Source organism: Juglans regia, chromosome 3, assembly GCF_001411555.2.
Source record: "Juglans regia cultivar Chandler chromosome 3, Walnut 2.0, whole genome shotgun sequence".
NCBI classification, from domain to species: domain Eukaryota; kingdom Viridiplantae; phylum Streptophyta; class Magnoliopsida; order Fagales; family Juglandaceae; genus Juglans; species Juglans regia.
This window is the reverse complement of record NC_049903.1, coordinates 9599159-9622671: the sequence shown is the minus strand read 5'-3', so window position 1 is coordinate 9622671 and position 23513 is coordinate 9599159. Positions and strand designations below refer to the sequence as shown.

Sequence of the window (23513 nt, the reverse complement as noted above, 5' to 3'; positions counted from 1 at the left end):
GACAAAATAACTTTCAGCAATACTATATATGATATTTTTATTTTATTTTTAGTTTACTATATAAAATGTGGGACACTTATAATTAGTAGATGATAAAAAATTATTTAATAAATTTAATAAATAATAATTTAATAATAATAAATATATTTTATTTAACATAAATGCTTTAAATTCTAAATTTAGAACTCAAAAATATTCTGAATGAGATTTGTTTTTATTGAGTGATTAAGGAAATATTTTTTAATAATATTGTGAATTTTTTATTTTTTTTAAAAAAATATTTATGATGATTAAAAAAATACATAAAATAAAATAAAATAAAATAATAAAATTTACTATTAGATAAAATGATTCGGTACAGATAGCAGGGCTCTTTATTTAATAGAATAAAAATTAAAATATCACTTTAAAAAAAATTAAACGTACCTGTCTGACAGAGATTCTGGAGTCGTCCTATCATTCCTATGGGCCCCAAAGTCCTATCCTAGCCGTCGGTGGGGTCCCTAACGTTTTAAGTTTTGAGAAAGGGAAAATGCTTGGGATACCGATTCCCGGTGGTGGCAAGTTGGCAACCGATTGATTTTTTTTGTTGTCGAAGTTTTTAACATTCTCGAACGCTTACAGTTGCGAGTCGCTCCACTACCACCTTAACCAAACTTCACTGCACAAAAACTCTAGCTCTTTCATCTGAGAAAAACCCTATCATTTTCTTTTCCGGGCCAATTCTAACCTAATCTATTCACTGTTTCATTCGAGCTCTTTCGTCACTCTAGCCATCCCCCACCCGCTAATAACCCTTAACTACCGCGCGATAAACATGTCAAAACTTAACCGTGACTTTCCGTCCGATGTAATCACCGACATCCTGTGCCAACTTCCAGTCAAGACTCTCCTACGGTTTCGGTGCGTATCCAAACATTGGCACTCCCAAATTGACGGTCCGGATTTCGTCCAGCTCCACCTCGGTCTTTCGCTCGCCACCAAGTCCAATCTCAGCCTCATCCTCAAGAAATGGTACCTCTACTCCACCGAGTTTGATTCGCTTCACACCGCCACCGAGCTCAATCCCCCGCTGAATATTATCTGGGGTTTAACAGAAGTTTTCGGCTCTTGCAATGGCTTGTTGGCTCTCTGTAATTCTGAGGAAGATATGGCTTTGTGGAATCCGTCCACTAGAAAGTATCAGAGATTGCCGGTAATGCTGGTTGAGCCTCCTTCATGTGATGTTAGACCTCGTCGTTTTACGTTTTATGGATTTGGGCGAGACCCCATTAACGACGATTACAAGGTGGTGAGGATGGTGCAGTTTGTTTCCCGAGACGGTGATGATGGGTTTTTCTCCACTGAGCTTAAGGTTTATAGCTTAAAGACTAACTCATGGAGAGGGATCAAGGATTTCCCTTATTATCTTCGCTTTATGTTTCAGCTTGGCTATCTTCTTTTTTATAGGAGAGGATACGGCGTGTTTGCTGGTGGTGCTTTGCATTGGGTCTTGCCTCCAGGGTTTGGATGGGACTGTCAGATTGTTGCTTTTGATCTTGGGGTTGAGGAGTTTCGGATTGTACCGCTGCCTGATCATGTAGATCAAGGTTTTGAAATGGATCTTGCGGTCTTGGAAGGGTGCCTGTGCTTGCTTTTCAATTACGATAACGACTATGTTGATGTATGGGTGATGAAGGAATATGGGCTGAAGGAGTCTTGGACTAAATTATTTAATGTTTCCCAGTCCACTTTGAATAGGGCTTTTGGACATGTGATGCCTTTAGCTTATTCTAAGAGCCGCGAGAAGGTTCTTTTGGAGGTGGACAGGGACAAGCTCTTTTGGTATGATTTTAGAAGGAGGCGAGCCAAGAGAGTGAGGATTGAGGGAGCTCCAAATTCATTCAGTGCGGATATTTATGTGGGAAGCCTTGTTCCCTTAGGTGGTGGTGGAGTGGATCGGAAGGCCCTGAAACCACAAAAGGAAAGAAAGAAAAGCAATACAAAGCACATGTAAGATAACACAAAGTGGAGTTGTTTGTTTGTTTCTCTTCAATTTTATTTTTATAACTTGTTTCGCTAATCCTTCTCGTGAATGCACTTGTCTATCTTGAATATCTGGATATGTTGCTCCAATTTGGTTAATAGTTATTGGTCTTTAGTTTCTCTGGTTCTCTTAAGATCAGTACAGTTGGTTGAATTTGGTTCATATGAAATTAATGTCTAGGGCCAGTCTAGTTGTTTCACTCTTCCGTATTGCTTGCATGATTGTGATTTTATTGCCTTAGTTTTGTTTTAGTTAACTTACGACTTCAATTGTTGGTCTTTGTTTTGCAGGGATAAATTTCTGTCGAAAGGCTTTAAACTGACTTTATAAGCATATATAGGGATATGAAGTAGAAGCAAGTGAAAAACGATACGGTAACAAACTTTACAATTGAAATATGAGAGAATCTAAGCAAAAAGTTGTAGCAGAATGGCCCATTTTTTATTGTGTTTCTTGCTTTTCAATCATGTAGCTTTGGTTTTATGGCCATATCATGTGGATATATCTTTTATGCCTAGAATGTGTCAAGGGAGTTGACTTGAATAGGATGTTCCCAAGTTTCTATGTCTTTTTGAAGGTTGTAAGCACTTTAATGAATGATTGAATCAACTTGTGCCATCACAGAACATGAGCAATCTTGCATGCACTTAGATGGAATGTATCGAGTCTTTGTGGATTTAAGGAACAATCTATGGTGAAGTTTTTATTTTCAAAGCATGACAATGAAATAGGAACTGTATGGTGGATTCAAGGAACTATCTATGGTGATTTTTTTTCGAGATCTTATTTAGAGGGCAGCTTTTGGTTCAAAACAATTATAGACCTCTCAACTTTTGGTGGTTGTAGAATCTTCTGTGAATGATAATGAATTATCATGGTCATGCCATGTCGAGCTCTTGTATTTAATTCTGTCTAAAATACATTACTGGTGTGGAACAGCCATGTGGAGAAGAGCATATTGAGTGTCGTGGCAGACTTGCGTTTAAAATTTATCTTGCTGAATAGTTACCATCATATGCTTCCACTGGCCTTTTGTGCTTTTGGGACAAGGTGGTGTTTTTAATTTGTGGATCTTCAATGAACTTGTGTTTATTTATTTGGTAAAACATATCAACTCCATGTTTACCTTGTAATTTTTCTTCAATACTAGCCAAACTTTAATAAGAACCGAGGGAGAAAATATGTTTACATGGTAATTCCTCCTGAAGAAGCTCAGAAGCAATAGCGCATAAGGCCGCTTGATTCCTTTTTCTGTTTTGGAGTTTGAATTGGATTATTCAAGTAAACGAAAATGTAATGTCTGTTTACATGATTACTTATAAAAAAAATGTCAGTTTACATGACCATTTCACTTGAGTCTAAAGATAAAACAAAAGGGGTTATCATCTTGGGACCTGAATGGCTTTTAAGTTGTGTTTTATGTTTTCATAATACTAATTAAGACTTCTCTTGCTTAAAGCATGGAAGTTATGATTTGGTTGGTGTGTATTAGATTAGGCTTCGCAAGTTACTTCTTATTGTTGAATTATATTTAGCTGCTTCGATTATGTTAATTAAGGCATGCAACTGTCAAATTTTCGTACAAATAGATCTTTGACATACCTTTGTACTGGACATGTTAATATTAGCAATATTAGTAATTATTTGATACCAGGAATTATTTAATATTAGTAATTATAACATCAAAACAGATACTCACACTTCAAACCTGAACACTATGGCCACTTGTGACATCTCTTTCTTTTGCTTTTGTAGTAAATTGGAAGAAGTAGATTTGCTTGTCAAAAACAATTTGAAGGAGGAGATTAAAATCAGCATTTTGTTGTACGAGATATTTGAAATCACATCATGACCAAATCCTATTTTGCTTTACATGTCTGTTTAATTTTTTATGGAATTACTACATGTATGATTTATGACAATAACTATGGTGTGAAACAGTGCCACGAGGTGAGAAACATGGGCTAACTATGGTGTTATACATCACTCAGTGAAGAAGGCTTCGTTTGACATGGGATAAATTAGAACATAAACAATGTATTTAAACTGAAATAGCTTTTAAAAGAAAATGCCTATCACATTGCTCTGACCCATTATAATTGTTTTCTCAATAGAAACTTGTAGAGTGCCCAACTGTTGCTCTTATGATTACCAATTGAATAGAGCTTGTTCCGTAAAGCAACTTGCTCATCAACTGCATTTGGGATTGTGTGTTTATGCAAATATGATATTTTGACAAGTTGCTGCGGAGGATTTCAATTTGGTTACGGAGCTTCCAGCTTAGATATTGCTTTGAGTTTATACCTCATTTACTTGACATTGCTGTAGCTAGGTACTTCTCATGTATACATCCTATGTACTTGGCCTATGCCTCATTTTCTTATGAATAAACTTCTTGATTGCCTATCAAAAAATGCTGTTGTGCAGGCTCCCTCAATGCTTGTCAATGTGTTACTTCTCTTGTCCTACGTAATATTTCCTAGTATGCTGTAAAATTGGACGAGTTGGTTTTTCATATGATTTTCTCTGTAGATTTACCAACTCGTGAAAGAAAACAAACTTGGTAAATTTCCCAATGGAATTTATTAGAGACATGCAGGATTGGGAAGTAGGTGAAGTTTCTGATATCTTAGGAAGATTATATGAGATGAAGCTTGATCAGAACAGGGAGGACAGTCTACTGTGGGGTGCATACAGTTAATCTAAGATTTTTAGTGAGTTCTTTTTATAAGGTGTTAACTAGTCATGGGGTCAAAGACTCCCTGGAAATGTATTTGGAGAGCCAAGGTACCTAGTAAGGTTGCTTTTTTCTGCTGGCTGGTGAAAATATTAACTACAGACAACTTGTTAGACCCCCACATCGAGTTGCCTTTAGAGATGCCGCACATGCCCTAGTCATGGTAGGAACATACACCTTGGCTAGCCCACAATCATGCCTTGGCTCGTGGGAGGTCACGCACGGGGCGCCAAGCATGCATGCATGCCTTGGCCCGCGCGATGGCACTCACGGGGAGCCCAGAATGCGGGCTAGCGGGGCTACTGAGGGCCTACCCCGGCGCACAGCCAAGCACCGCACGCCCATGCGTGGGGCAGTGAGCGAAGCCATGCGCGCGGCACAGCCCAGGCGCGCAGCACAGCCCATGCGCGCAGCATAGCCCGCACGCGCAGCACAACCCATGCGCGCAGCATAGCCCGTGCGCTTGGCATGGCGCGCAACACCGCGCTGCACGCCCACGCACATTCTAGTGCACAGGCCCGTGCGCACGCTAATGGGCCGCGTGGCCCTGCGCGCCCAAGTGCTGCAAGGCCATGCGCACATCCATGTGCCACACGGCCAGCCCAGCCAGCCCAGTCAGCGCGCGCTCACATGCCCATGCCCACCAGCCAGCCGCACGCCAGCGCACACCCATGCCCACCATCCTGCTGCACACCAGCGAGGTTAGTGGCATGCCATCCAGCGCACGGCTCCAGCCCGTGCCTTGCGGAGCAGGCCAGTGGCATGCTCACCAGTATTGCCATCCAGCGCATGGCTCCAGCCCATGCCTTGCAGCCAGCGCCTAGGCCACCAGCCTAGGCCATGCAGCGCACCACCATGGCTCACCATTAGCAAGCCATATTGCATCACTTGACCATGGACCAGCCCGAGACCACCATGCACCAACCTAGCCCATCATGGGCCATGCATGCCACGGCTAGACTTGGTCCATGACTACTATTATGCCATTTATTTGATTTATTTATTTAATTTCAAGGGACCTATTGGGGGTTTCCAAATTATTTTGCTTATAAATAGAACTTTATGCAATTGCCTTAGGATCTTTTGGCAAAACTCTTAGTGAGGGAATTATTGTTTGAGAGATTATCTTCGGTGCCATTGCACTTGGGCTTTTTAGGTGAAATTTGTGAACCCCAAAGAGAGGTTTACACCTTACAATTCATTGAATAAGTGTAAACCATTTATTTTGTTTCTTTACAACTTGGTGAAATTCATGAATCCAAGTTGTGTTTATCAATACATGAGGTTTATTCAATTCTTGTGCAATTCGTGAATCAAGTATTGGATTGTTATTGTTTATGCTTTTGTCATTCAAGTTCATTAGTGTTTTGCACTTTGTTCTTGAGTGTTCATTTTTGTTCTTGAGGTTCTTCACATTTTTGCTCTTCCAAATCACTTTTGCCCTAGTAGTCGACCAACATAGGTGTTAGTCAACTTTCCATAAGTTGATTGCTCATCTTTTGTTGCCCTAGCCGAACACCACATTCTTGCCAAGCCAAGTCCAATTCGGCAACCACTTGCCTTATCGGGACTTGCCTTAGCCGCCCATCTCACTTACCATAATTAGAGTTCCTACATGTGAGGAACCCTAGTTGACCATCTCATCCATTGTTGCCGTCCAACCCTAGCTACCATTACCAAACCCTAAACCTAAACCCTAGCCGCCCAACTCCATCATTCCAACTCCAAACCCTAAATTCCAAGTGGCGCCAACCCTATCTCCTCACTAGTGCCGTGCGCCATTACCACCATTCTAGCCATACTTTTCCTAGACCTTTTCCGTCATTCCAAACACTCATTCTAGCTTAAACACTTAATCTCACCATTCCATATTGGCCATTGTGACCATCATTGATCGTGGACCAAGCAAGAGAGGGACAAGGTTTCGGTCATTTCAAGACTACCATTGACATGGCGAACCTAGTGTTTAAGGACTTGACCGAGGTCCCTAACACAACTTGAGGAAGAGAGGTTTTCAGATGGCTGAATGATGTTTTATGTGTAAAAAGGATGGTGAATCTATTGACCATCTTTTTCTTCATTGTGAGGTGGCGACATCATGGTGGAATGAGATTTTTGCAAGGGTTGGCATTTTATGGTTGATGCCTATGCATGTGGTGGATTTCTTTGCTTGCTGGCAAGGTATTGAGGGGAGAAGCAACAGTACTGCAGTGCTGAAGATGATTCCCCTATGCTTAATTTGGTGTTTATGGTTAGAGAGGAATGAGAGATGCTTTGATAATTGTGCACATTCTGTAGGGGAACTTGGGGAGTTTTTTCTTAGTACTCGAAGCTTTTGGGTGAAGAATCTTGTAAGGAATGAGAATGATTGTATTGTTCTGTCTTAGTTATATTCTGTTTTAGCTAGTAAGTAGGTGTTCTCATTTGTATACATCATGTGTACTTGGGTTATGCCTATTTATTTGGAATAAATTTCTCTTATTAATTATAAAAAAAATTTCCCAATGGCATAGATATTGTGAAAAAAATTGAATGATTAAAATTTCATATTCCAGAAAGCTTAAAATTGACAATTTAACATGATTTTAGAGTAGTGGCCTTTAGTTTAAGGCTCTTTAAGCTTTTGTGTTTTAATGGATGTCATCAAGTTTTGTGCAAGGTTTTGGTGATTTTCTTTGTTACTCAGGCTTCAGAAGTTCATTTTTTTTTTCCCAAAGTTTGGAGTTTGAATATCTTTATTCAATGCCATATGGAAGAAAAACTGCTATCCGTGATGATTGGAAGGCGCATTCTGTGTGCGACTGTTGCAAAGAAACTGATCATCCTCAGATTTCTATGATCCTGGAAGCCAAGTGCCTGCAGATTTTACATTTAGTAACTCCATATTTCTGTAATTTCCCCTCAGAAAATGTTGAGACTGGTTCCCTATGTTCTATAATATAGGTTGCATTGTTGGTAAAGACTTCTTTGTGGTGCCTTTCCGCGCCCTTGGCGGAAAGATAATCCCTTGGAAGTTTTGTTTGGTCCTTCTTACTCATTTCTAGATATACGATGTTGATTGATGTTATTTCACTAAAAAGCTTAGTACCCCTGACTATCTCTAACTTAATATGCCTATTTATATTGCTGCATAATGGAATCTGGAGGCTAAATTTATCATGTTTATAGCACCATTAAGGTTTAGGAAATGAGGCTATAGTTTGAGCATGCAGCTAAATATCATCCAGAATTTCCATTATGAAATTTGGGGATGAACTTTTAGTTTTAGCTGCATAGAGTACCAGTTTAGGAAAAGGGAGTTATGATGAATTGCTTATGCTTGATCTAGCTACCAACTTTTCTTTTCTTTTTCCCTGTGTGTGATTACAGTGGCAGTGCAGTTGGAGGGATAAGGACGATCTTCATGTAGAGTATTATGGTGGTGAAAAATTTTGTTTTTATGCTCAAAATAGTTATGAATTCACAATCATATCTTTTTCTTTTCTTTTGAGTGGGTATTAAATATTACTCTACTCACCTTTCTCATTCCAAATCTTCAAACACAACACTCCAAATTACAAAACCAGCAATTACTCATTTGACTATTTTGCAGATGGGATTTGCCCAAACTTCCCCTTCGCAATTAAAAAGGAAAACGCAAATCCAATATATATATTTTTAATGGATTTTTTAGAAGGAAAATTATTTTTATCAGTTACTATTTAATATCTTATATTTTATATTTTTATAAAAAGTATTATCATATCTTATAAAAAAATTATAAATGTGAAGTGTGAAAATGAATAATAACGTATAATAAATCTTAGGATTACAGTTATTCTCGAAAAAAAAAAAAAAAAGGGAAAGTCGGTGGGGAGATCAGAGCCGTCAATCCTAAATCCTAAATAATGTTGAAACGCTCTAGCGCAAGTAACCAGCACAGGAATCAATTTGGGTAATCTTGTTGCAGATTTCTCTTTTGTAAAAACAAAAAAAGATAGATTAAAGAAACGTAAATAAATATACAAACAGATCGATTGATGGATAGATAGATATTAGCATATTTATTAAATAATAATAAATAATAGCGACGCGTAGGATGGCAACAAAGCCTGATGACGGCTGCGAAACAAAGTCCAGCCGACAATTCCGATCCATTCGTTCGATTCTTACTCGGAAGAAGTTGTTTCTCTAGGTTTCCCCGTTTGCCTGGCTCCGGTTCCATGTTTTCTGACCCTCCGTAACGTTGATTACTCCTCCACTGGCGGCGGGGGCCCCACCGTAAATGTCTCTCGTGCAAACTTCCCCCACCGTCGATTGCGGCCTCACCCCCGTTTCCAACGCCACCAGCGCGATCTTGACCGCCGTCGATCACCCAAGACTCTCGTCGAAGCGCAAATTGGACGACTATGGTGGTCCTACCTTTGACGATGGTGAGGACGACGACACAAACGACGCTGTATTCGCCGAGTTAGTCTCCGTCAGGATGAGAAAAGAAGAACCCAACGCCGTTCACTCCTCTTCGGACTCCCAATCTCGAGATTTCACCTCCTCCACTGCGCCCTTCAATCCTAGGGTTCCCGATGCCCGATCGGCCTTCTATTCATGCTCGACTCGGACCGAGCACCGGCTGCAGTTCTTCATAAGAATGATACCCGAGGGGAAAACTATGGTATTCCAAGCCTACACTCGCGACACCGTCAGATCGGTTCACGATCGAATCCAATTGGTGACGGGGATCCCAATCCATGAGCAGAGACTGATATATCGGGGAAAGCAACTCCAGTGGGAGCGCACGCTCGCCGAGTGTTCGATCCAAAACGACGCCGGACTGGAATTGGTGGGTCGCATGCGCAGCACCGAGCACCCTCACGCTTGGCAAGTGGTGGACGATATCGTTTCAATGGTGTGCCGCCTTTGCCGAGGCGAGGCGATCCCTTCGGCGATCCCTTCGGCGAAACATGTTAAAATGAGGATGATGGAGTTCTTGACGGTCACTCCAAAGGACGAAGAGCGCGTCCCCGGGCATTTGCAGATATTCCTGTCGTGTTCGGCCCCGGCCGCATTGGTTATGCTTTATATGTCGCCGATCAAAGGTAATAAAGACTGTGCGGATAGTTCGATAAGGCATTTTTTGAATTCAAGTCGTAATTCGTTGCCGAAATCGTATCATAATTATTGTGCACCTATAGTTCTAGAGTTTTGTAAGTTGCTTAGGAGAGCTGCGCAGGAGGACCCTTTGTATCTGTCCTGTCGGAGTACACTTGGGTCATTGTTGGAATCGATTGGGTCGTCGGAGAACTCGAAGAGAGTAATTTTAATGCAAGAGATTTTCCCATTTGTTAGTGAGTTGGCGACTAGGTTGTCCAGGGATTTAGTTCTGAGTATGGAATCTCCCACTAGTGTGGGGCCTCTGTCGGCTGATGTCCGTGATTTTGCAGCATTCTTGGTCCTCCTGCGGACTGAGATCACGGAGCAAGTTGGTTTTCAGGGCCCCATTTCTGTGTCTTTGGATGGGGAAGGATATAAGCACCCTTTGTATGGGGAGGAGATTGAGTTTCTTCATCTTTTGTTTATTGATTTGTTGAAGAGAATGGGAGAGTGCCTCGACAAAATGGAGTGTTTGGTCGTTAAACACAAGGGGGAAAATGAAACTATTTATTCTGGATGGTCTCAGTATCTTGCCATAATGAAGGAGCTGAATAGCGTTTCCAAACTTTATCAGGGTGCAGAAGAAGAATTTTGGATGGTTTTGAGGCTTAGAAAATCTTCAATGTGTGCGCTAATTGTCAAATATGCAAAGTGTACTGATGATCATCAGTGGCTTCTTGAGCGAAAGGATGTTACCGATTTTGAATCTAGGAGGCATTTGGCAATGATGATGTTTCCAGAGGTAAAAGAAGACTATGAGGAGCTGCATGAGATGCTAATTGACAGGTCTCAATTGCTGGCAGAATCATTTGAGTATATATCGAAGGCAGACCCTGAGGCTTTACATGCTGGTCTCTTTATGGAATTCAAAAATGAGGAAGCCACAGGTCCCGGTGTAGTGCGGGAGTGGTTTTTTTTAGTATGCCAAGCTCTATTTAACCCAGAAAACGCCCTTTTTGTGCCATCCCCAACTGATCTTAGAAGGTTCTATCCTAATCCAAGTAAGCCTCAATTGGAATTTATACATTCTTTTCTGGATCATTGTTAAAGGTTATGATTATGATTATTATTATTATTTTGGGTTGGGGGGGGGGGGGCATTTGGGGACATATGAAATGATATGGATGTTGCTTTGCTCTTTTTTTTTTTTTAAAGGACCAAACTTTTGGGTGTATTGCTCGTTGTGTAGTTGTTGAAACATTGTATGGATGTTGTGTGCAGACTCAAGACATTTGATTCCCAAAATTAACATTTATACATGCTACAATGGTTCAAGTGTGGTTTATTTACAGTTGTTATTTATCAAAGTTGTATTTGTGGGCCAACATACCGGCAAAAAATAGTTTTTAGCAATATGTTCATTCCACATGCACTGTATTAGACATAGCAGGACCATCTGCCAAGCTTCCATGCTGCCATGACGAACCTTCTGACTTATCCAACGTGCTAACAACTCTGCAACCAGGCTTCTGTTAACGATTGTAATGGGACTAGTTTTCATAATTTGCTTGTATCTTTATCTAGATCCGAGTGCTTGCTAGGTATATTCTGTGTATACTTGCTCTGTACTTGGACTATGCCTATTATTCTTTCAATAAAATTCAGTTCTTATTTGTATAAAAAAAACTCTGCAATCCTTTGGTGCATCACCCAATCAACTCCAAAAAGATGGAAAACTGAGGTGCATACCATTTTAATCACTTTGCCATACAACAACAAATGAGCAGTTGTTTCCTCACACTTTTGCACATGCGGAGTCAATCTATTGCTAAGATTCTTCATTTCCTCACTCTTTTTGTATGTGCAGAACCAATCCCTCTCTAAGATTATTCATTTCAAAAGGTCTTAGAGAAGTTAACTGGCCGGTTTTTGTGAGATCTTTCGATCTCCGTCAACTATTCTGCTTACCAAACTTCTCATATTCTTTTCTAATCTTTTCTTATGACTTTTTCAGTTTTGCTGGATCGAAGATGAAAATTAGAGCCTCTTTCTCTATCCTCCCTATTCTCTCTCCCGTCAACTATTCTGCTTACCGAACTTCTCATATTCTTTTCTAATCTTTTCTTATGATTTTTTCAGTTTTGCTAGATCTAAGATGCAAATCAGAGCCTCTTTCTCTCTCCTCCCTATTCTCTCTCCGTACACTCATTTTTTTTTTTCGTAAGTTGGCTGGAGATGTTATCCATGGGTTTTTGATTCAGTGATTCTTGCACGTATGGGTAGGGAGATGGTTCTGTTGAATACTGTGATTATTGAACTTAAGGCTTTTGAGGTAGTAAGAGATGGTCGATGGGTGCTCATCACGGAAAGGGGATGGAAGTTAGTGAAAAATCTTCGTTTGGAGTTAACCATGGCACGATGGTTCACAAAGGCGTTGGAGGACTGCTTGAAGATGGGGAGAAGGGATTTTTACACAGCCCACCATGAAGGAGACAGTGGCTTCATAGCTCAAAGGTGTTCCAACTCCCAAGGGGTGTTCATGGCTTTGGTGGAATACAAACATGGGGGTCGGCAAGAGTGTATTTTCATTCCTGAAAACAAAGATGGGGAGGGGGGTGGAGAAAACTGGTGGAGGTATTGAGGGAGGCTGGCAGAGAAGGTTGTTCTACTGGGTTGGCACCACCAGTGACGATGGCAGCGACGAAGTGAGCGCAACCTTCTCCTCGATTGTATATGGAGGTGCTGCAGAAACCAAGGCAAGCCTGCACTCGAGGTCCTGTAGCTAGCTTTGGCCTACGAGGTGGCATCACCGCTTTTGCAGGGGCTCAGCATAGTGGGGATGGTGGCAAGGGTGCTGTTGGCCTTAATAAGGAAAGAATTATGAGGGCTTTGTCAGAGATGCAATCGCAAGTAGAGGAATTACAGTGTAAAATAAAGGATTTGAAACGATGCTTAGAGGAGGATCGAGGGGTGGAGACAAAACGGTGCGTTGAGGATGATTTTGAGAAGGGACTGAAATGGTGCGTCGAGGGGGTGGGGATGGGTTTGGGTTTGGGTTTGGTTCAGGGGGATGGGCTTGTAGGAAGGAATCACAGGGGGATGGGCTTACTGGAGGTTGGGCCATATTTGGTGAAAGGCCCAAAATGGGTTTGGAAGGTAAAGGCCGGAAATGGGCATTTTGGTGTTTCGGGAGAGTTGGGGGAGGCCAGCACGTCGGTGCCACCCCTCGCACAAAAACTGTTGTCTGTCCTTGGCGAGTCATCTGGTGGTGCGTCGGAGCCAAAGATGTCGCCGGAGGAGGAAGAGGGTGAAATTTGTATTCCGATGGTTGTGGTGGCTTCACAGGCGTAGGAAGGAGAAGAGGGGTAAATATGGAGGAAAATACAAGAGGTGATGGGCTAGAGTACGGCAGTGAAGCAGAACTTGTCGACGATATACAGTTCACGTCGGAGAGTTTTGGGATGAAACAGAACATGCCGATGGAGGGATCTTGTAGTTCTGGGCTGCCACAGAACATGCCGATGGAGGGAAAATAGGTGCTTGTAGCTGAGGATCTTGTAGTTTTGGAGTGAGACTGAGATGGAGAAAGGGGGTGTGGAAGGGGAAGGATCATTGATCCTGTTTAAGCCTTCTGGATTAGTGGTGAGGAGCCTGTATCGGAGGACCCATCTCCGATAAGTATTATGCATCCTCTACCTACTGACTGGGTAATGAAAAAGATGGAGAAATTGCATATTTGTGTGGGGATTTCATGTGAGGGCTATGCAGATCAATTTAGGGCACTGTTAACAGCCATTGAAGTAGGCCATTACCAATAGGGAGCAAGGCCAAAAAGAAGTAGGGAGTTGAAGCGGCTAGATTGGTCTATCAACTATGATGGTAAGGAGGGGAGTGCAAGCCGTGGTAGGAACAAAGGGAGGGCTGGAATAGTTGATAAATGAAGCCCAAAATTTTGATTTGGAATGTTAGGGGGTTGAATGAGATCAAAAAACGTCTCCGAGATCTTTGTTAAGACAATGGAAGATAGACATTATTTGTTTGCAGGAAACGAAGTTGAATCGTATTACAAGAAGAATTGTACGGAGTATTTGTAGCTGCCAATATGTAGGATGGTCATACTTACCTTCAAATGGGGTTTCGGGTGGAGTTTTGTTTATGTGGGATGAGAGGGCGGTGGAGAACATTGATGAATTTGTGGGAGAATACTCGGTGGGGTGTTCTTTTATAAATTCTGTAGATGGTTTTGTATGAGCTTTTGCTAGGGTTTATGGCCCTAATTTGGATTGCGAATGACGGTTGCTTTGGGATGAGCTTGCAGGCTTATGTACTTGGTGGGAGTTCCTTGGTGTATTGGTAGAGATTTTAATGTGGCGAGATTTCCCAGCGAAAGATCGGGGGAGGGGCGACAAAATCATACTATGGTGGAATTCTCGGAGTTAATATTTGAGCTAGAACTCATCTACCTCTCATGGGAGGTGATTATACTTGGTCTAATAACCAAATCTGGTCAAGGCTGGACAGATTCCTCATATCTCTTTAATGGGAAATGCAATTTCCAGATTTATGTCAAAAAAGACTTCCTCGGGTATGCTCTGATCGCTTTCCCATAATGTTAGACTGTGGAGGAATTCCAGGGGGTAGAAGACCTTTCAAATTCAAGAATATGTGGTTGAAAACGGAGGGGTTTGTGGAATTGGTTAGGCAATGGTGGAATTCATATCAACTACAGGGCACTCCGAGCAAGGTATTGGCTGGAAAATTGAAAACTTTGAAGATGGATTTGAAGACATGGAATGAATAGGTATTTGGTAATGTAACATTACAAAAAAAGAATCTCCTACAAGAATTACAAAGCTTGGAGGGTATAGAAGATGAGAATGATCACAAAGGCCAAGTAGTCTCAGAGTTAGAAAGGTTGATCTTAATGGAGAAGATCTCATGTAGGCAAAAGTCAAGGGCATTGTGGCTTAGGAAGGGGGATAAATGCACAAAATTTTTCCATCGAGTTGCAAACTTACATAGGAGGTTTAATGCCATGGAGTCCATGACCATAAAAGATCATGTTGCTGGACATTTCAAACAATTGTTGTCGGGACCTTATGCATGGAGGCTAACAGTAGATGGTCTAGCTTTTGTGGCCATTGATCAAAACAATATGGCTTGGTTGGAGAGACCATTTGAAGAGGAAGAGGTACGACTAGTAATTAGAAAAATGACTAAGGATAAAGCGTCGGGCCCAAATGGTTTTACTTTGGCATTTTTTCAGACTTGTTGGGAGGTGGTGAGAGAGAATGCTATGCAGGTTTTTCAAGAATTTTTCTCGTTTGGAAATTTGAGAAAAGTTTAAATGCTACTTTTATTGCACTTGTCTCTAAAAAGGTTGGTGCAATAGAGGTGCAAGATTTCAGGCTTATTAGTCTTGTGGGCAGCTTGTACAAGTTGCTCACCAATGTACTTGCCAATAGGATGAGCACAGTCATGGATAAGATTATTTCTAAGTCTCAAAAAGCTTTTGTGAGAGGTAGACAAATATTGGATTCGGTTCTTATAGCTAATGAGTGCTTAAACAACAGGCTCAAGTTAGGAATACCGGGTATTTTATGTAAATTGGACATGGAGCAGGCTTATGACCATGTCAATTGGAATTTTCTGTTCTATTTGTTAAGTAGATGTGGATTTGGGGAAAGATGGAGGGGGTGGATGATGTATTGTGTGTCAACGGCTCATTTCTCGGTTTTGGTAAATGGTGATCTTGTAGGTTTTTTTAATAGTTTGCGGGGGCTACGACAAGGTGATCCACTATCACCACTCTTATTTGTCCTTGTGATGGAGGCTCTTAGTAGAATGGTGTCGGTTGCCGTAGAGGGTTTTTTTTTTTTCAGGATTTTCAGCTGGGGCTATTAACCACGGTTCCATCACTATTTCTCATCTCTTGTTTGCAGATGATATGTTGCTGTTTTGTGAGGATAATACAGGACATATTCAATCTTTGAAGGCTATCTTACTTTGTTTTGAAGCGGTATCCGGGTTAAAGATAAATCTTACTAAAACGGAGATGGTTGCAGTGGGTGAGGTAAGAAATATTAGGGGGTTGGCCAACATATTGGGATGTGTGGTCTCCTCGCTGCCGTTGAAGTACCTTTGTCTCCCGTTGTGAGCAACTTTGGCCAACATATTGGGATGTGTGGTCTCCTCGCTGCCGTTGAAGTACCTTTGTCTCCCGTTGTGAGCAACTTTCAAAGCTAAGACAATTTGGGAGGAAGTGTTGGAGAAATTAGAGCGTAGGCTGGCCGGGTGTAAAAGGTTATACTTATTGAAAGGTGGGCGGACCACACTCATTAAGAGCACTCTATCTAACCTTCCCACATACTTATTGTCTTTATTTCCCCTTCCAGCAAGCATTGTATCTAGGATTGAGAAACTCCAACGCGATTTTCTGTGGAGTGGATGTGACACCCTATATGTTATGGATAAGGGTAGGTGGTGTATGGGATCCCACATTACTTGGGAAAGAGAAGTTCTTGCTCTTTATAAGGTTCCAATGGGGTTCCAATTGTATCATTGATTAGTCCTTTTGGAGTATAGGCCATATGGTTTGGACTTTCCATTGGGGCGTTACAAATGGTATCAGAGACTATCCCAACCAGAAATGTGGGACTTGAGCCATGCCACCTACAATAGACAGGCCCGACGAGGACGTCAGGAATTTAAGGGAGGTAGATTGTGATACCCCATATGATATGGATAAGGGTAGGTGGTGTATGAGATCCCACATTGCTTGGGAATGAGAAGTTCTTGCTCTTTATAAGGTTCCAATGGGGCTTCAATTGTATCATTGACTAGTCCTTTTGGAGTATAGGTCATATGGTTTGGGCTTTCCATTGGGGCGTTACAGTGGACTAGGTGATGAGTTTAAATTTCATCTATTTGGATGAGAAATTTCATCTATTTGGATGGGATAAAGTGTGTACTCCTTTGAGAGATGGTGGGTTGGGGGTCTGTAATGTTAGGACCTTTAATAAGGCTCTATTAGGAAAATGGTTGTGGCGTTATAATCATGAGAGGAAAGCCTTATGGAAATGGGTGATTGATGCGAAGTATGAGAGTGCAAGGGGGCTGGTGCTCTAATGAGGGGAGGGGGTCATATGGTGTGGGGTTGTGGAAGTATATATGACAAGAGTGGGGGGCTTTTTCGAGTAATACTAGGTTGTGTTTGGGGGATGGCAGTCGATTCAGTGGAATGATGTGTGGGTAGGAGATATGGCTCTTAAGGTTGCTTATCCTAATATTTTCAGAATTGCATGAGAAAAGGAAGTTATGGTGGCTGACGTGAGGGCAATTAGACATGATTCATAGGAGTGGAACATCAACCTCTCTAGAGAGGCACAAGATTGGGAAGTGAGTGCTCTGGTGGATTTCTTTAGCTTGCTGTATAACATCACTGTTGCTGTTCCCGCTAAAGACAAGATGGAATGGAGACCTTTTAAGAAAAGGAAATTCTCGGTATGCTCTTTCTATGACATACTTACAGTTTAAACTAGGTCCAATTTTCCCTGGAAGAACATATGGAGGAGCAAAGCACCTCCCAAGGTTGCGTTCTTTGTTTGGACAACAGCTTTAGGGAAGATTCTAACTATTGATAATCTAAGAAGGTGTGGATTTATAATTACGAACTGGTGCTGTATGTACAGAAATAGTGGGGAAATGGTAGATCATTTACTCTTACATTGTGACTTTGCACGGGACATAATAACATATGGAATTATTTCTTCAGCAGTATGGGATTAGCATGGGTAATGCAGGGAAGGGTGGTGGAACCACTAGCTAGCTGGAGAGGGATCACAGGGACACCACATATTGCAGCTATGTGGACGATGACTCCTATTTGTATTTTCTGGTGTATTTGGAGAGAGAAATGATAGATTTTTTTAGGATCATGAACTTTCCTTGGAGGAGTTTAGGAGTTTTTTCTGGAAGACTATTTATGTGGGTCATTGCTTTAGATTTAAATGGTCTTAGCTTCCATGATTTTCTTGTAATAGTTCTAGTTCTTAATTTGGTGTACTCATATGTAACAGTTTCCACCATTGATCGCAATAATGCCTCCCTTTCCGTGGCAAAGTTCCATTACCCTTGACCCATCATAGCACAGTCGAATACCAGCAAATGTTTTACTCCCAACCCTCTTGAAGAAACTGGAGTACAAACCTTTGAGAAACTAACGAGATGAAACTTGAACTTATCACCAATTCCACTCCATAAGAAATCCTTCTTAAGCTTTTCTATACAATTTGCCACACCATCTAGTATAGGGAATGGAGATATATAATTGGTTGGCAAATTGGATAAATTGTTTTGGATAAAATTTAGCATGCCTCCTTTCGATAAATTGACTCGCTTCCACCCTACCAATCGCTGTTCTATCATTTCAAGTATGTCATCCCAAATAGTTTTGGCCTCGAATGGTGCTCCCAAAGGAAGTCCCAAATACTTTATGGGTAAAGCTGTGACCCTACACCCTAGAATTCTAGCCAATTTGCTGATATCCACAATGGCTGCCATAGGCACTAATTATGATTTAGTCATATTATCGTCAAACCTGAAACAGCTTCAAAACATGATGAAAGAAAATACAGGTGTTTTACATAAGAAAAGGAAGGGCCCCCGTGGAGACATAACGGTACTTTTAATGTTTAATGATGTGTATTATTCCATTAACCGTATATTGTTGGAGTTGCACTTATGGTTAGCTTCATCTAGCTCATGGATGCCTACTAGGAACAAAATAGTTTTATACAAGTTATACAATCATTTAGGAGCATTATAACTTGATTCCAGTCAATAATGTTTGGCATATATGGTTAATTTGTGTGTGCGTGTTAAATTGTTATGAAAGAATGATGGTTAAAACTGACAGAATGGTGGAGTCTGTAGTGGCAGTGGTATATTCTGGTTGAGGTATGAGTTAATGTAAACTTTGGCTAGATGAGATATTATCAATTTACAAAACTGATGCATAAAAAGTCTAATCAGAAAAATAGAAAATATACAGAGAATGCATATATATATATATAATTATAAAGATTATGTTCTTTAGCAGTTCCCTTACAACCTTAGTACCGAAACTTCTCATGTAATCTCAAAATCACAAATGCCCTAGATGCATGATTCAATCTAAGTACCGAATCTTTGTCTGGGAATGAAGCTGTATTTTACTCCTTTCCACAAATTGCAAAGTAAGTTTTTCTGGAATAAGTTGTTCAATATTAGATTGTAATTTCCTACTTCTATGAATAAAACTTTTTGATTACCTATAAAAAAGATATTAGATTGTAATTTTAGTTCATTCTCAAGCCTTGTTTGGATGTTGAGATGATATGAGAAATCTATGAATAACAATGAATTAGTTTGTGAATATAGTGAAATGGTTTGAGTTAAGATGTTTTATGAGATTTTGGGAAAGGAAAGAGAAAAAGTTGAATGAAAATATTATAAAACTAAAATATTGTTAGAATATAATTTTTTAATATTATTTTTGTTTTAGGATTTGAAAATTTTGAATTGTTTTTTGTGTTTTGTTTGGAAGTTTGATAAAGTTGTAATGATTAGGTAATGATTAGATGAAAATGTTGAAAATTTGAAATTGAAAAGTATTTGTGTTTATTTGATGTTTGGATGTTGAGATGAGATGAGATGGGATGCGATGGGTTGAGACCATCTCAACATCCAAACAGGGCCTCAGAGAAGATGTTTGGAATCTGTTTTGGTTTCCCTCATTTTTTTTGGATTTGTATCAAAATGAAGAGTTTCCCTGCTTTGACATTTTGAGACATGTTATGTTTTATTAAATATTCTTTGGAAGCAAAGAAATCAGTTATCCAAAACTCAATTATGATCAATTTATCTAATTTCTTCTGTATGCAGCGTCTAAGGTGGATCCCATGCACCTTGAATATTTCAGTTTCTCTGGTCGGGTGATTGCCTTAGCTTTGATGCATAAAGTGCAAGTAGGTGTTGTCTTTGATCGCATCTTTTTCTATCAATTGGCTGGAAAGTGCATTTCTCTGGAAGATATAAGGGATACGGATCCATGTGTGTATAGTAGCTGCAAGCAGATTCTGGAGATGGATTCAGATTATGTTGATTCAGATGTTTTAGGACTAACGTTTGTTAGAGAAGTCGAGGAGTTAGGATCCAGGAGAGTTGTGGAGCTTTGCCCTGGTGGGAAAAGCATTGTTGTGAATAGCAAGAACAGAGAGGAATATGTTAAACTTCTTATTGAGCATCAGTTTGTGAGATCTATCTCAGAACAGGTATCATATTTTGCTCAAGGTTTTGGTCATATTCTTTGTAACTCCAGGCTCCAGAAGTTCTTTTTCCAAAGTTTAGAGCTGGAAGATCTTGATTGGATTCTTTATGGAAGTGAAACTACCATCTCCGTTGATGATTGGAAGGCACATACTGAATACAATGGCTATAAAGAAACCGATCCTCAGATCTTCTGGTTCTGGAAAGTAAGCACTTGCAGGACTCTACTTTTATTGTTTTCTTTCTAACTCAACTTAGTATTTTCTCGTCTTTTCGTATTTCCTGATAACAAATTCAAGATTGGTTCTTGCCTTGTGGGTGAAGTCTTGATTATATATATATATATATATTTGAATTTCTATTTGGCTCATCTTTTTCTCTCTTTACTAATTTTCAATATAATGCTAAATGATGTAATTCCCTTGATTTTTAAACACTATCTTTTGTATGCTGGGCATTTTTTAATTCCTCTAATATTTACTGACTATATTGAATGGCTTACACAAGATGAGTTCATTTTTATTAATGGAAAAAGGCGCATGGTTTACTAAAGGAGGTTAGAGTTTGGTGAGGCAAATATCCCTCAGAATATCTGTCATGAAATTTTGGGACTAAACTATTATGGTCTTAACGAATTTTTGGTTCAGTTCTGGGGGTGTACGAGCAATTATGGGTTACCTTATTGATATTTACTACTTGGTGATCATATTCAAGCACCTTAAAGAATGTTAACAACATTGTGGAATCAACAGCTCAAAGTTGCATCTGTTATTGTCTTAGGAAGTCTTGCTGTGGTGCACAATGGATTTTTAGCATAGACTATCTGGCTAGTTTTCCCGTGGAATAGAAAGAATCACACCAAGCTGAAGCTCAAGTGACTTGACCGAACACTCAGAATGTTAGGCTCCCTGGGAGAGTGAAAGAGTTGAAAAGGGAGTTGAAGAGTTCCAATGATAGAGAAGCAGGTCTAGAAGTGAAAGTGAATTTATTAGAAAAAGGCTTGGAGGATGGTGAATTATTTTGCTTTATTCCAGGGATAAGAATGATAGAAAATAGTGTAGTGAGTTTGGAAAATGATAAAATAACTTATGTATTGTAGTATAGTAGTCATTGGCATTTCTAGTGGAGAGATGTGGTTGTGTAAGCTTCCCAAGTACTATACAGGAGAGGCAAAACTTTTGGATACGCATTCTTGCATAGATTAGACCTTAGTTAGGTCATGTCGTTGATTAGGAGGAGCCTGTTTTGAGGTCATTGAATTAATTTTTTTATTGGCATTGGGTATCCGGGAACAGCGTCTTGACTAATCCTAGGGGTGTACAGGCCCTCGGTAAGGAATTCTCCACAAGTGCACCTTGGATAATTCAAAGGGAAATCTCCCAGTCCAATAGCCCCTAGAGATTATTTGCACCCAAGGAGATTTGAACATTAGACTTGGAGGGAGCATACCCCCAAGCCCAAGGCCAGAAGGCCTTTACCACTTGAACCAACCACATGATTATTGAGGTTGAGATGCATTTCCCGAAAGTCATGTATAACATATTTGAGCTGCGTATACATTCAGAATTAAAACTAAAATTATAAGAGATCAACATTGGAGAGTTCTGAAGCCGATGGACTTCATAGGAGGTTTTCTTGTGATTTTGAAATAATTGTTTTACTAGTTAGTTTGTAAAGAAGGGTTTTATCTTTGTAAAGAAAAATCATCTTCATAGGAACTAGATTTGTTGGTTTTGGTTTGTTGCGTTAGATTGGCACCTTATGGATAAGTATATTGTGGACTTGATCAGCGTGTTGTGATTTGCTATAGCTGGAAGAGGGTCCATTGTTCTTTGCGTGTTACATCTGAGTTTAAAAAAAACACTTTTTAGTTACAACAACAACTTCAATGTAAGGATTAAGGAAATATCATTTTGGCTAGTACAACACAAGATACAGTTAGCTTGCCCCAAATGATAGCATATCGATAAACTTACCTTGAAGTTGCGTAGGCAGTTGTTTGATTTCGTACTTTTTTCTTTTCTTTTCTTTTTTGCTGTGTGAGACATTCTTTTTGTCCCAATGGTGGATCCCCCTTGGATCCATTGTTCTTTGCCTGTTACATTTGAGTTAGAAAGCAACAACAACACAGGATATGGTTAGCTCCCCTACCTTGAATTTGCATAGACAGTTGTTTGATGTTGTACTTATTTTCAATGTGAAACACTCTTTCATGTATCCGGTTTCCCTTGGGAGATATAATTTCTGGCAGCCTAACTTGCACGCTCAACCATCAAATAATCTAGCCTTTGCCCTGCCCGATGAAAGACAATTAATGTCTGGTTTGCAGTATCTGGAGTCTTCTCTAATTATTTGCTTGATAACACGCTTCTATGAACAGAACTGAATTTGTTATTGCCAATTTGTTTAATAGTATCTTTGATTACTTGTAAAAAACAAGTTATTGCCAATGTGTTATGTTAATTTTTCTCACGGGAATTTGTAGATTGTTGGGGAGATGACAGCGGAGCAGAGAAAGGTTCTTCTCTTTTTTTGGACTTCAGTGAAGTATTTACCGGTGGAAGGTTTCTGTGGCTTGGCTTCCCGGTTTTACATTTACAAGTCCTCAGAGCCTAATGGGCGCCTGCCTTCATCCCACACATGCTTTTACCGGTTGTGTTTCCCTCCATATCCATCAATAGCTGTGATGCAAGATCGCCTTAATGTCATCAGCCAAGAACATGTAGGCTGCAGCTTCGGTACTTGGTGAAATTAGTTACATATGCATTTGGGGTGAAAAGGGTTTTTGACTGCACATAATCAGGTTGTACAGAATATAGGAATATTATGTTTGTCATTTAGACCATGCTGCTATAGTCCTCTTGTTTTCGGTCCTTTCCAGTGTCATTGCTCTTTTGTCGACTGTTTGTATAGGTATAGTATAAATAAAGCTGGAAGCAGGGAAAAAAAAAATCTCTCTGCTTCCATGAACTTCGTTCCTAGTATTAGATATTGGCTTATCATGACGTGTGAGTACACAGAGGTTATGCAATGACATGCGAGTTTAACTTCTGATAGTCTTCAGCTTCTTATTAGTGTGTGAATATCTTCCAAGATTTATTTTATTTAGAAAATATTCAGGTTGTTGCTTAGTTTTTTATTTATAGCCATAACTCCTCTGGTTTTCTTCCTGGAAACCCGTCATCATGCAATTATCTTCATTTTCATTCTGGAAACACCTGAACTTCAGATGCTAGAGAACTGGCCTGACATGGCTCCTAAACAACTACATTGTACCCTCATAAACGTGGTTATTTTCATTTTCCTGGTAAGATTGTTCATCTACTTTTGAGACAAGTAAATGTGACTAGTCAGGATCATCTGGAAGCACAT

At 40.1% G+C, this 23513-nt stretch overlaps 2 protein-coding genes and 1 non-coding gene across 7 annotated transcripts; all 3 read left to right on the top strand.

Annotated features, from left to right (window-relative positions):
• Positions 1-577: 577 nt before the first annotated feature.
• Positions 578-7836, top strand: LOC108982598 (F-box protein CPR1-like). 5 transcript variants are annotated; one of them, XM_018954019.2, is made up of 3 exons: positions 578-1992; positions 2317-2400; positions 7450-7836. In XM_018954019.2, the coding sequence occupies exons 1-2, from the start codon at positions 818-820 to the stop codon at positions 2354-2356; spliced, it is 1215 nt and encodes a 404-aa protein (XP_018809564.1). In that variant the 5' UTR covers positions 578-817; the 3' UTR covers positions 2357-2400; positions 7450-7836. The 5 variants fall into 5 exon arrangements, with proteins under 5 accessions (XP_018809564.1, XP_035544275.1, XP_018809561.1 ...); XM_035688382.1 differs by lacking the exon at positions 7450-7836 and adding an exon at positions 4141-5527; XM_018954016.2 differs by lacking the exon at positions 7450-7836 and adding an exon at positions 3968-4134.
• Positions 7837-8816: 980 nt separating this feature from the next.
• Positions 8817-23197, top strand: LOC108982592 (E3 ubiquitin-protein ligase UPL5). Its single transcript, XM_018954007.2, has 3 exons — positions 8817-10894; positions 19758-20347; positions 22627-23197. The coding sequence occupies exons 1-3, from the start codon at positions 9028-9030 to the stop codon at positions 22888-22890; spliced, it is 2721 nt and encodes a 906-aa protein (XP_018809552.2). The 5' UTR covers positions 8817-9027; the 3' UTR covers positions 22891-23197.
• Positions 11717-11817, top strand: LOC118348116. Its single transcript, XR_004801261.1, has one exon. It is a non-coding gene; the product is annotated as a small nucleolar RNA snoR109 (small nucleolar RNA).
• Positions 23198-23513: the final 316 nt, after the last annotated feature.

What these genes read in the sequence shown, in the direction of transcription:
- LOC108982598 (XM_018954019.2), top strand. Translation starts at nt 818, where the DNA reads ATGTCAAAACTTAACCGTGACTTTCCGTCCGATGTAATCACCGACATC. An exon ending in AAAAGCAATACAAAGCACAT is followed by an intron (nt 1,993 to 2,316) that starts GTAAGATAACAC and finishes TTTGTTTTGCAG; the next exon opens with GGATAAATTTCTGTCGAAAG.
- LOC108982592 (XM_018954007.2), top strand. Translation starts at nt 9,028, where the DNA reads ATGTCTCTCGTGCAAACTTCCCCCACCGTCGATTGCGGCCTCACCCCC. An exon ending in AAGGTTCTATCCTAATCCAA is followed by an intron (nt 10,895 to 19,757) that starts GTAAGCCTCAAT and finishes TTCTGTATGCAG; the next exon opens with CGTCTAAGGTGGATCCCATG. An exon ending in AGATCTTCTGGTTCTGGAAA is followed by an intron (nt 20,348 to 22,626) that starts GTAAGCACTTGC and finishes GGGAATTTGTAG; the next exon opens with ATTGTTGGGGAGATGACAGC.